This window comes from Trichechus manatus, unplaced genomic scaffold, assembly GCF_000243295.1.
Source record: "Trichechus manatus latirostris isolate Lorelei unplaced genomic scaffold, TriManLat1.0 scaffold00095, whole genome shotgun sequence".
Lineage (NCBI taxonomy): Eukaryota > Metazoa > Chordata > Mammalia > Sirenia > Trichechidae > Trichechus > Trichechus manatus.
This window is the reverse complement of record NW_004444031.1, coordinates 550312-564366: the sequence shown is the minus strand read 5'-3', so window position 1 is coordinate 564366 and position 14055 is coordinate 550312. Positions and strand designations below refer to the sequence as shown.

Genomic DNA, 14055 nt, shown 5'->3' with positions numbered 1-14055 from the left:
CTTGATTTTACTTATGTGAAATCTTTATCTAGGTTGGTATCTGAGTGATGCTGTCATGTGTCTTTATCTGAGGTTGTTGTCTATTGTTGTTGGTTTTCTAATCCAAAGGATTCCCTTTAATATTTTTTGTAAGGCTGGTCTGGTTTTAACAAGTTCCCTTAATTTCTGCTTCTGAGGATGTCTTAGTTTTGCCATCATTTTTGAAAGACAATTTTGTTGGATGTATGATTCTGGTTGGCAATTCTTTTCTTTCAGGATTTTATATATTTCATCCCATTGCCTTCTTGTTTGTATGGTTTCTGATGAGAACTCAGCACTTAGTCTTATTGTTGCCCCTTTGCAAGTAATATTTTGTTTTTCATGAGCTTCTCTCAGAATTCTTTGTCTTTGGTTTTGGAAAGTTCGATTATGTTATGTCTTGGTGAATTTCTTTTAGGGTCTATCTATTCTGAATGGGGTGCGTTGGGCTTCTGGGATGGCAACTTTCTCGACTTTCATGATTTTGGAAAGATTTCTGCCAATATATCTTTGAAAATTCTCTCTGTGCTTTTATTTTCTCCTCCTCTTCTGATGTTCCTATTATGAATAAATTATTCCTCTTGATGGTATCTCACATAATTCTTAGGCTTTCTTCATTTTCTTCATTCTTTTTTCTGATTGTTCCTCAAACAAATTAGCATCAAGGAGTTTGTCTTCTATTTCGCTGATTCTTTCTTCCACTGATTCAATTATATTTCTGTGGCCTTCCATTGTGTTATCTATTTCTGATATTTCATTGCTAATCTTCTAAATTTCTAGTTGCTTTTGTATGGTTTCTAATTGTTTATCAAGTCTGTGATTTTGTTCTTTGAATTGTTTTCCTGAATTCTTTTAGGGTTTTTTTCTGTGATTTCCTTGATCTCTTTGAGGAGCCTAAATATAAGTCTTTTGAATTCTTTCTTAGGTAGTTCTATTATCATTTCTTCCTCAGGAAGGTTTTCTTTCCCTTTATTTTGCTCACTTGTTTCAGTTATCTTATCCTGTTTCTTTATATGATTTGTTATTGTCTGCTCTCTTTGAGGCATTTAGATGTTATTTTATTTCTACTTTTATTTACTGATTGCATGTTTGTTTTGACCTGATTTTTTTGTTTTGATTTGTTTTGATATATCAAGGCAGGTGGGGCAGGCACGCTCTGCTGATCACCAGTCCAGTGGCATGAAAGCACTTGCCATATATTGCCAGATGCCTGGGGCAGGGATGCATGGGAGGGCAGTGAGGAGTGAGTAGGGCAGGCATGCACCACCCCCAGTCACTAGTCTCATGACTTGGGAGCATGCACTGCCACTTGACAGGTAAGTTGGGTGGCAGGTGGGCAGATGAGTGAGGCCAGCATGCACCAATGCTGGTCATTAGTCTGGCAACATGGGGGTGTGCACTGCCACTCACCAGGTGGTTGGGTCTGTTGGGGAGTCGTTGGGTGGGGGGTAAGCTCATCACCATTCATAGGTGGGGCAGGGCTGAGTCAGGGGTAAAGAGGACCTCCTACTGCAGTACCTGGGTGAGAGGTGTGGTGGGGATGGAGGTGGGTCGTGATGCTGGCCACTGGTTGGGCAGGGGGAGGGGGAGCATGCTCGTCTGATCATCAGTGATAGGCTTTTGATTACTTTCTCAGGGGATATGTAACAGGAATACCAAAAGTAGTCTGGGAAAATATGTGGAACCTTAAGAGACTGGTTTACTTTGATTTTCTCCACATGCATTAAATTTCTCCAAAGCCTAATCCTGATCACTAGAAAATTTCTACAAGCTAGAATGCAGAGCTAAGTAAAACATGGTGAACGAAATTAAATTTTAGTCTAATGTGCTCAAGATTAATTCAGTAGTAAGATAAACTTATCTTAAATACCAACAGTTTTCTATCCAATAATATATCTTTGTGAAATATCAATAAACACAAAAATATAGATATAAAACTAAGTTGTACATAACCTGTAAGCCCCATAAAGGTAGACTTCTGTTCACCCAAAAGATATGAGACCTATGAAAAGAATGATAAGATGTTAGTTTAAAAAAAAAGTGTGAAGAATGCATTCATTTGAAAAATGTAATTAAAGTTTCAAATATTTATATAATGCCAGCATAAAAAAAAGATAATATCAAAACCAACATTAGAAAAACTTTATTTTATCTGATATTGAGTTCATTTATTTTAGTTGATTTTCTTTTTAGCTGATATTGAGTTCTATCCAGGAAAAACAATATTTAATTTCATCTTTAGTCTCTTGTTAATAACGTATGAAAAGATTAAAAAATAAATAAATAAACCATTGCCACTGAGTTGATCCCTACTCCTGGTGACCCCATGTGTGCACAGTAGATCTGCTCTATAGGGTATTCAAGGCTGACCTTTCTGAAGCAGGAAACAGATCGTCAAGCCGAGACACCTCTGGGTGAGTTTGAACTGTCAATCTTTTGGTTAGTAGCCAAGAATTTAACTGATTATAATGAGTCATTATTTAAAGAATGATTATAGCAGCTCAGAAAAACCTCAAACTCTTTATTAGTCAATTCTTTGCTGAAATTTTGTTTTAGGTCTACTGTAAACTCTAACACACTTGGGGTTAGCATGACATCAGAATCAACTGAATAGCAACCAGTTTCCATTGCTAAATTGTAAGATTTTGTTATTTTTAAAGCTCTTAATATTTGGGCAATAAAAATTCAGCATTATAAGTAATCAGAATAAAGTCAGTAACTCAGATTATAGATCACAATAATATTTCAGATTTGGATTTTTATAAAATATTTACCATACCAACAAAAAACCTGTGACTGGGATTAGCATAAAACATTAGGAATAGCAAGGAGTCAGTGTCCTTAAATACCCTTGAAAATAATATCATCTCTGGGGAATGAGAAATTGCTTATACTCTGCAAAGAACACCATAATGCTTTTAATTTCCCACTACTTATCATCTTCCACTATTCAAACCCTTATTTGCATTATTTGTTGTTGAGTTGATTCAAATGGCAGTCATTCAAGCAACATACCCTACTTGGAAAAACATGAAAATAGTTACTTTGTGTTACCAGAAATTAAAAATCCCAAACCAAACAAAACCTAGTAATATCCACTTACTCTTTAGAACTATGAAATATGACTGAAGGAGTCACATAAAATATTAAGTGCATTTTAAGTTCTTGGGCATTTTATTTTTGGCAAAATGTTAATAACAAAGAGCAATGAATTCTTTTTAAACTTTGTGTTTTAAAAAGTCTTTGGAAGACTTTCAAAGATACTACCTAGTATATTAGACTAAAGTGCTCTAGTGTTCCAGAATATCACATCTTCCTGGCTAACTGACATTTTCAATTGCTCTAAACCAAACGTGATCTTTCTCCAGAAAACTTGTCCACTTTCAGTTTTTCACATCTCAGTAAATGGCACCAAATCCCAATATGTTGGGCTACCCCAAAACTCAGGTATCATCTTAGATATTTTCCTCTCCTGGGTCTGTTGGTACTTAACCTGTTAGTCACCAAACCTTCTCAATTCTTCCTACGAAATATCTGTAGAATTCATTCACTTCTCTTCATCTCCACCATTACAACCACTTTAATCTAACCTACCATTTTTCACAGTTGGACTCTTACAAAACCCTACAAATGGAGAATGGAGACTCTGCATCTACTTTTGCCTTCTCCAATTTTTCTCCAAATTGCAATTTCACTGATTCTCTCAAAATGCATTTTAGATGGCTTCACTGCTTACTGGCTTCATGTTTTTATTAGAATAAAGAGTAAAATTGTTTAACTGGCATTCTTAGACTTATTCAACTATCACACGCTCCTTTCTACCACCAGCCCTTTCTACATACTCTTCCCTCATCCTACAGCTCTCAGCAAAACCCTCTATTCAAGATAAACTTTCCTGAGGCTTCTCCCTGATCAACATAGTCCACTAATCTCAGGCCATGTTGCAAACCTACCTTTCCTGCCACTCACCACAGTTGTAACTTTATATTTATTTGTAAAATAAATCTTCAGTGTCTGTCTCCCCACCTAACTGAAAGTTCCATAAGATCAAATGCTGTGTCTATTTTACTTACAATTGCAGTTTCCGTCTCTTGCTGAGTATATACACTAGGAATATGACATGAGTATTATGTACATGCTGAGTATTAAACGCTCAAATGAGAAAATGGTGCCAATAAAGGCAACGATATGGCTGGGGTTCAGCAACACAGTCCTTTCTACTTAAATTCTCAACGACATTTGAGAAATCAGACCAAAAAAGGTGTGTAAAAGGGAAGAGAGGTATATGCACAGATTTTCAAGATGGAAAAATAATCTGCTACAAAAACTACTACATAATCAAATAGAGAGCAATCCTTGTAAATATTATAAAATAAATTGCTAAAGAGACGTTCATAAGCACCTTCAAAGTGAAATCTCTAATTAAAATGGATTTATTAAGAGCTAGTTAAATCTGATCACTTTTTTTTTGAACTAGGATGTTATCTAGAAACATCACAGAGTACTTGAAATTAAATAAGACTTCCAACAAAAGATACCATGATTTTTGGGGCAAGACTATTTCATGAGGAACAGGCTTCATAACCCATAAAAAATTTTTTTACAAGTCTTGGATATACAACTTTCAATCTGAAGTGAAATCTCCAAAGATAAGCTATCATTTTCATCTATTTCATTAGCACTGAATTGGACAAATACATAGAGGGCAAATGTTTAAATTCTGGTAAAAATCTATTGTTAAAATAGCCTTTGTAAAATGGATTGTGGAAATATTCCTAGGTATTCTCCAAAACAATGAGCGGTGAAGCTGAAGCTAATGGCCAGACCAAAATTCCAAATGAACCTTCAATCCAGTAGACAAAAAAGCAATTGGTGAAAGAAAACATATACTGGAATACTCATTGCAGCATTACTTATAACAGGAAAAGAAAAAAAAACTGCAAACTACCTGAACAAACAACAGGGGAATTAAAATAACATCATTAACAGAAAAACAAAAGGCACCATAAAGGAGAAAAAAAAAAAGTCACTGATAAAAACTACATATATAATATTGTTCTAACTGTGTGATATAAAAACTACATATATAATATTGTCCTGTGTGATATTATTGTGTGTTATGTGTGTATATCTGTATATAGAATTTAAGAAATATTGGTCAACAAAATCTAAAATTAGTTATTTTTAGGTGTTAAAAGTTTAAGTAGTTTTTATGTACTTTTCCTTTCCACCTGTACTTATGTTGTTGTTAGGTGCCCTTGAGTTGGTTCCAACTCATAGCAACCCTATGTAAAACAGAACTAAACACTGCCTGGTCCTGCTGCATCCTCGCAATTGTTGTTATGCTTGAGCCTACTGTTGCAGTCACTGTGTCAATCCATCTCATTGAGGGGCTTCCTCTTTGACCCACCACTTTAATAACAAGCATGATGTCCTTCTCCAGGGACAGGTCCCTCCTAATAACACATCCAAAGTATGTGACATGAAATCTTGCCATCCTTGCTTCCAGGGTGCATTCTGGATGTACTTCTTCCAAGACAGTTTTGTTCATTCTTCTGGCAGTCCATGGTATACCCAATATTCTTCACCAACACCAAAATTCAAAGGCGTCAATTATTCTTTGGTCTTAATTGATTGTCCAACTTTCAACTGCATATGAGGCAAGTGAAAATATCATGTCTTGGGTCAGGCACACCTTTGTCCTCAAAGTGACATTCTTGCTTTTCAACACTTTAAAGAGGTCTTTTGCAGCAGATTTGCCCCAATGTATTTGTCTGACTTCTTGACTGCTGCTTCCAAGGACACTGATTATGGATCCAAGCAAAATGAAATCCATGACTACTTCCATCTTTCTCCGTTTATCATGATGTTGCTTATTGGTCCACTTCTGAGGATTTTTTATTTCTTTATGTTGAAGTGCAATCCATACTGAAGGCTGTAGTCTTTGATCTTCACCATTAAATGCTTGAAGTCCTCTTCACTTTCAGCAAGCAAGGTTATGTCATCTGCATATCGCAGGTTGTTAACGCGTCTTCCTCCAATCCTCATGCCGCGTTCTTCTTCCTACGGTCCAGTTTCTAGGATTATTTGCTCAGCATAGATTGAATAAGTATGGGAAAGAATACAACCCTGATGCACACCCTTCCTGACTTTAAATTACGCATAGTCCTCTTTTTCTCTTCGAACAACTGCCTCTCGGTCTATATACAGGTTTCTCATGAGCACAAGTGCGTGCTCTGGAATTCCCATTCTTCCAAATACTATACATAATTTATTATGAGTCACAGAGTCAAATCCCTTTGCATAGTCAACAAAACACAATAAACATCTTTCTGGTATTCTTTGCTTTCAGCCAACATCCATCTGACATGAGCAACGATATTCCTCTTCTGAATTCGGCTTCAATTTCTGGCAGTTCCCTGTCAATGTACTACTGCCACCGTTTTTGAAAGATCTTCAGCAAAATTTTACTTGTGTGTGATATTAATATTATTCGATAATTTCCACATCCTGTTGGATCATCTTTCTTTGGAATGGGCACAAATATGGATCTTTTCCAGCCAGTTGGCCAGGAAGCTGTCTTCCAAATTTCTTGAAATAGATGAGTGAGCACTTCCAACACTGATCCGTTTATTGAAACATCTCAATTGGTATTCCATCAATACCTGGAGCCTTGTTTTCGCCATTCCCTTCAGTGCAGCTTGGACTTCTTCCTTCAGTACCATCGGTTCCTGATCATATGCTACCTCCTGAAATGGTTGAACATCGACTAATTCTTTTTGATACAGTTTGACTTTGTGTATTCCTTCCATCTTTTTTTGATGCTCCCTGGTTGTTCAAAATTTTCCCCCTAGAACCCTTCAATATTGCAACTCTAGGCTTGAATTTTTTCTTCACTTCTTTCAGCCTGAGGAATGCCATGGTTGATCTTACCTTTTGGGTTTTCTAACTCCTGGTTTTCCTACATTTCATTATAATACTTTACTTTGTCTATTTGATCCACCCTTTGAAATCTTCTGTTCAACTCTTTTATTTCATCATTTCTTCAGTTCATTTTAGCTACTCTATGTTCAAGAGCAAATTTCAGAGTCTCTTCTGACATCCATTTTGGTATTTTCTCTCTTTCCTCGTGTTTGAAGTACCGGTGGCGTATTTCCCTGCATCACAGCAACATGTAAGCCATCACAGTACAATAAACTGACAGACATGTTAAGACTTATGTTGTAATAAGCATGAAACATCGATCATATCATAAAAATAAAACAAATTTCACTCTTTAAAAATATGAAAAATAAAACAAAACAAACATAAAAAAAATTGGTACTGTTCAAGAATCCTGAATTGGAACTCGGTTTAAAGATGAAATTCATGAATGAAGCATTATGTAAACTGGAAGAACCATATTAAACAATGAAAAGGAGGGCAAGAGTTGAACATAGAAAGCTGATGATACATAGCCTCAGACACTTTTTGTTGTTGTTGTTGTACTTTAAGTGAAAGTTTACAATTCAAGTTAGTCTCTCATACAAAAATTTATACATACATTGTTATGTGACCCTAATTGCTCTCCCCATACTGTGACAGAACACTCCTCCTTTCTACCTCTGATTTCCCGTGTCCATTCAACCAGCTCCTGACCCTCTCTGCCTTCTCATCTCACCTCTGGACAGGAGCTGCCCATTTAGTCTCATGTATCTTCTTGAGCTAAGAAGCACACTCTTCACAAGTATCATTTTATGTCCCATAGTCCAGTCTAATCTTTGTCTGAACAGTTGGCCTCAGGAATGGTTTTAGTTCTGGGTTGACAGTGAGTCCAGGGACCATGCTTTCTGGGGATCCTCTAGTCTCAATCAGACCATTAAGTCTGGTCTTTCTACTGGAATCTGAGTTCTGCATCCCACTTTTCTCCTGCTCCATCAGGGACTCTCTGTTGTGTTCCCTCTGTCAGGGTGACCACTGGTGGTAGCCGGGCACCATCTAGTTCTTCTGGTCTCAGGCTGATGAAGTCTCTGGTTTTTGTGGCCCTTTCTGTCCCTTGGGCTAATACTTTCCTTGTGACTTTGGTGTTCTTCATTCTCCTTTACTCCAGGTGAGCTGGGACCAATTGATGCATCTTAGATGGCCGCTTGCTACTCAGCTACTTTTTATAGCATACTTACTTATAGCCTCTCCTAAGTGTAGGAAAGTAAATGCTGAAAGTGTCAGACCAGCTTTGGCAGAGACGGTGGAAGTAAGGTTGTGAATATGTTAAACAGTACAATAAAGCATTTGGTAAACACTCGAATGAATTTAATAAGGACAATATGTGGGGCATAATTCATATGAAATGATCTACAGATCACAAACTCAAGATGAACTAATTGTTTGACAGCCCTCCAGAAAAACTAATGCAATACTTTATTGTATTAAGAGAAATATAATATTCTAAATCAATGAGGTAAACTGTAAAGCTCTCTGAACCACAGCATATACTGAGAATGGGGTACTAAGTATATTAATAGGCCCCATTTTAAGAAGGACATACAAAGGACAGTATGTGTGGAAACACAAGGTGACCAGGATATTGAAGTGCAGAGATTAGAGCTTCCCCAATATATTAAGAAAATTTTACAATAATTTAATCTGTTCAAACCACTGAGAATAGTTAACAACCAGCTGGATAACACACTGTCACGGGTGTCGTTGGAAAGGGGATTGAGCATTGGCCATTTGAGAGAATTGACATTAGGAGTCTTTCCATTAGAGAAACACTGGCTGTGACAGAGGTGGTTTTATCAACACCCATGCTCCCTCTTTCATGGTACAGAGTTGAGTCCAGAAAGGAACTCTCCAATCAGTGACTCTGTTTCTCAGCTTTGTGTCCAGGTATGATGGGGTTGGCTGATTCTCACATGAGACCTGAGTATGAAATGCGAGTAAAAGTGACGTTTGTCATTTGTTGGTCAAAACCTTTAAGAAGTGCATGTGCATTCTCCATGCTCTCCTTCTTTTTCTGAAAGCTACATTTAAAAGACTCTCAGTTATTAGGACAGCACATGGCCACAAAATGAATGTGGCTTCCGTATAATACTGTCCTTACCATGTTTTTGTTTTGTGTGTATATGTATGTATGGGTGTGTGAATCACCACTGCCCACTGATCAGGAGCACCAGCACTAGGCTTTTCTTCGTAAGCAAAAAAAATTTTTTGAAAATTTAGAAGTATTTGTTGGATCACTTGGCAGCTACTCTGTTGACTGGAAAAAATCCAGTTGCCATTGATGTGGCAACCCCCTGTGTGTTAGAGTAGAACTGGGCTCCACAGGGTTTTCGATGACTGATTTTCTGGAAGTACATTACCAGGCCTTTCTTCCTAGGTACCTCTGGGTGGACTGGAATCTCCAACCTGTTGATTAGCAGCTCAACGTGTGAATAGTTTGCACCACCCAGGAACCCCTCCACTTTAACTTATAGAGTAACCAATATACATGAGAAGAGAAAATCATAACTAAAAGGTCTAACATTATGCTGTTCATTGCTTTTTGTTATCAAATATTATCAGAATTGTATATCTTCTTTTAATAGTTGTTACTCTACTGAAGAAGAAAATCTTTAAAATTTGAATATCTTCTGAACACTTTAGGCACTGATTTTAATCTAAATATAAAATATAAGCGTATTCCTAGGCTTTTTATCTTTGTCTCCATCACCTGATGTTAAAAAACTATAATCATTTTGTGAATGTTAAAAGTGGGAAAGGATGCATAAGTGATGACACAGAGTGAAGAACTGACAGCACCAGCAGGCAGCAAGTCAACACTGATGTCTCATCTCTCAATATAACTGATAAGCTACGTGCTGGAGTGTGCTGCCTCGGCTATTACCTTTCAATTATTTTCTACAGATTACGTGTACATCACAGCTTGTCACTGCACAATTTTGTACATTTAACAGTAAAATTATTTTCATTTCCTTAAGTTTGTCCATACTTAACAACATTTTCATGTTGATTATGACTAATGAAGGGGCTTAAAAATAAAGCAAAGCAGCATAAAATATCTGCAGCTTTATTATGTCAGAGGCTATAATTAAATAAATCTCTTTGCTGAATTAGCCTCATTATTTTAAAATAGGGCCTGTGCCCATAAAGGCCACTTCTGTTTTTCATTAACCAATCCAGCATCAACAATGGGCACTGAACAGAACACTGTATTTAAAAGGAGCCATAAGTTATTTTATTATGTTTTTAATTGCACTAATCTGATTTTTCAAATGTATATCCTCTATAATTATGGCTGATTATTCTAAGTAATATTGCATAGAAGTTAATTGTAGGAAATTTTGTTCCTCTTAATGATTTCAAATAATATAATTTTACTCTGCTATCACCCTGCAGTGCCCTCTTACCCTTAGGAGGATCCTGTCATGCCTCTTCTTATGATTTTCAGATATGGCTAATGTACATGTAATTTATAAACCAGCAAAATTTAAAACAGTCCTGGTAGTTTTTAAGAAGGATTTGTAACGTGCATATTTAATAACACACAGACAGAAAAATGTAATAAATGTAATATGCACTGACATCTCTAGGCAGTGGTCTTCAATCATTCTTCACTGTACAACACTATTAACAAAACTGTCCCGCATAATTCCATTAATTCAACAACATTCACTGACCCGCCAAACCCTATACTAAGCATGAAAGCTACAAAGGCCCTTGCCATCCATGAGTGTAGAAGGCGGACATTGACTAGGGGCAATACATTAGGTGTCGTGACATAAGTATACACAGGGTGCTTGGGAGTAATGCAGAAACTACCCCTAACCCAGAGTGTAATTGAGCTACAGGGACCGATGTCAGGTAAGAGTTTAGAGAAACCACTATCCAAGAAAGTGTTATTCTGAAGGCCCTGCAGTCCTAAAGAAAGTCAAAAAAGGATGAGAAGTGAGGAGCAGGGCTGGAAAACAGATTGCAAAAAGAAGAAGCAGAATGTTCAAAGGCCCTTGACAAGAGACAGTAGAGTATGTTTAAGTTACTTAAAGTAAGTCAGTCTGGCTGGTGTAGGAGGCTGGTGAAGTGAGGTAAATAAAAACTTGATTACTAAGGACCTTTATTTACTCATTTATTTATTCATTCATTTAGCAAATGACTTTTGAGTGCCTACTTTGTGCCAGGCCCTGTGAGTCAGACAACAACCTACACCCCCATGGAATACATATTCTAACACACATGGAATACACACACACACACCTACAAAAGAAAAATATGTAGAATATGTGAAAGAGATAAAGGCAATAGAGAAAAAAAAAGATAAAGGGGAAAAGGGAGTCTTGTGAGAGTATTACAATTTTAAACGGGATATTTAGGTAAAAGACATTATCGAAATTATAATTTTGAATAAAGATCTGAGAAAGTGTGCCTTCTGCTATCTGACAGAAGGGAATTTGAGCAAAGGGAACAGTAGCTGCAAAGTCCCTGAGCTGGCAGGGTATGAAAGACCTGACTATTGGCCTCCAGAAAGACTACACCAAAGAAAACCTTATGGGGCAGTTTTACTCTGTCACATAGGGTAGCTGAGAGTTAGAATCAACTCAGTGGCATCCAACAATGATAACAAAGAAGACATAACAGTTAATCCTGACAATCTCAAGGCACAGAGTGGCAAATATGAGAAAACCTTTGCTTTGTCATGCATAATGTGGGGATGATAAGATAAAGTGTACATTAAAGAGATCAGCATACATATACATATAGCCCAATGCTTGAAAATATCAAGAATCCCCAAATACACAGTTTTCTCACAGGTTGAAAACTACCTCAGGATGGCAAATGTTTCTTTTCAGCCTTATATTTTCACTTCTAACAAACTGGCTCATGTTATGATGTTGTTAGATGCCCTCGAATCGGTTCCAACTCATAGCAACCCTATGTACAACAGAATGAAACAGTGACCGGTCCTGCACCATCCTCATAAGCACTGTTATGTTTGAACCCATTTTTGCAGCCACTGGGTTAATCCATCCTGTCAAGGTCTTCCTCTTTTTCACTGACCCTCTCCATTACCAAGCATGATGTCCTTCACCAAAGACTGTTCCTCCTGATAACATGTCCAAAGTACGTGGGACAAAGTCTCATCATCCTTGCTTCCAAGGAGTATTCTCATTGTATTTCTTCCAAGACAGACTTGTTCATTCTTCAGGTAGTCCATGGAATACTCGATATTCTTCACAAACACCACAATTCAAAGGTATCAATTCTTCCATCCTCCTTATTCATTGCCCAGCTCTCACATGCATCTGAGGCAACTGTAAATACCATGGCTTGGGGCGGAGCCAACATGGCACTATAGACAGAAGCACCATGCCGTCCCTCCACATCAAAGATCCGAAAAACTAAGTAAAAGAGAGACAAACTTCAGTCCTGGAACACTGAGCATGAAATAAAGAGATAAAGAAATCAACCAAGTGTCAAATGGAATAAGAAACTGACAGAGAACAAAGAGCAAGGAGAGTTACAAATTGAGGTCCCCCAGCAGATAACACAGCATGTATCCATCATCTTGGACTACTGTCAGAGATCGGCTGACAAGGGGTACAGGAAAGCAGATTCACAGAGCTCCCAGCAGGAGACAGCACCCAGTAACCAGCAAGACACACTTTCCCACCCCCCCACCCTGCTTCCCCTGCTCAACCTTCACCACTTCCCGGCTGGCCAATCCACGGCTTCCTGGTGGGTCAATTCTCAGCTTCCCGGAAGGCTGACCCAGAGCTTCCTGGTGGGCAGATTCCCTGCTTCCCAGTGGGTCAATTCCTAGCTTTCCAGGGGGCTGATTTGCTGCTTCCCAGCAGGTCAATTCCCGGCTTCCCGGAGGGTCAACTCACTGCTTTCCAGCAGGCCAATTCCTGGCTTCCCAGCAGGCTAATTTGCTGTTGCCCAGCGGGCTGATCCTTCACTTCCCAGGGTGCCGTGACTGGCACAGGAAGTGCCAGTTCTGTGCCACTCAGATTCACCCTGCCCACATCGACTAGCTTCTTCAATGCCATTTCTTTGTTGCTGGTGTTGCTTTTTTTGGACTCATTTGGTTTCTTCCCTGACTCTAACCTTCTCCCCCTCTTTTCTCTTGAATACCTGATTCCGTGTGACATCTTGGCTTCTTCTTAACAGGATGTGCAGCACTGCTTAGCCGGAGAACTGCTTACGTGGTCTGTGCAGCCACGCTGATGGGATTCCTGGGGGCTTTTTCTTTTTATTGGTTTGTTTCTTTTTTCCTTTTTATTTTTCATCATTTCTTGGTTTCTCGTCTCTTTCTACTTACCTTCTTTTCCTGTATCCTGAATACCTGGTGCTGTGTATCATATCCACCCCTTCTAGCCGGGCTGTACTGTGTGGCTTAGGAGCCGCTTCCCTGGGGTTTTTTGTTTTGTTTTTTAAATTTTTATTTATATATTTATATACCTTTTTTATTTATTTATTTTTTTTACCTTTTTGTTTTTCATTTCCCAATTTCGTATCTTTCCACTCCAATGGCAATCCCCCTCAGATACTTTTATTTTTGCTCCTCTTTCTCCTCTTTCTTTTCTTTTCCGTACTCAACCTAGCTCAACTCTGTTCCATTGGTCTGTGTATCTGTTGTCGTACCAGTATCAGGATGTTTTGACTACCTTGGCAGTACAATAGGTTCTAAAATCAGGTAGTGTGAGGCCTCCAACTTTGTTCTTCTTGAGTAATACTTTACTTACCCAGGGCCTCTTCCTTTTCCATATGAAGTTGGTGATTTTTTACTTCATCTCATTACAAACTGCTGGTGGAATTTGGATTGGGCTTGCATTGTATCTGTAGATCACTTTGGGTAGAACTGACAATTTCACAATGTTGAGTCTTCCTATCCATGAGCAAGGTAAGTTTATCCACTTATGCAGGTCTCTTTTGGTTTTTTGCAGTAGTGTCTTGTAGTTTTCACTGTACAGGTCTTTTACATCTCTAGTTAGATTTATCCTAAGTATTTTATCTTCTTCAGGGCCATTATAAATGGTATTGATTTGGTGATTTCCTCTTCAA

At 38.0% G+C, this 14055-nt stretch overlaps 1 protein-coding gene across 3 annotated transcripts in view; it reads right to left on the bottom strand.

Moving 5' to 3' along the window:
• Positions 1-14055, bottom strand: part of KCNT2 (potassium sodium-activated channel subfamily T member 2) — a 476589-nt gene that overhangs the window by 325642 nt on the left and 136892 nt on the right. For all 3 annotated transcript variants that reach the window (XM_004382548.3, XM_004382549.3, XM_004382547.3), the window contains exon 4: positions 1972-2020. In XM_004382548.3, the coding sequence (XP_004382605.1) occupies positions 1972-2020 (49 nt within the window). The remainder of the gene's footprint in view (positions 1-1971; positions 2021-14055) is intronic.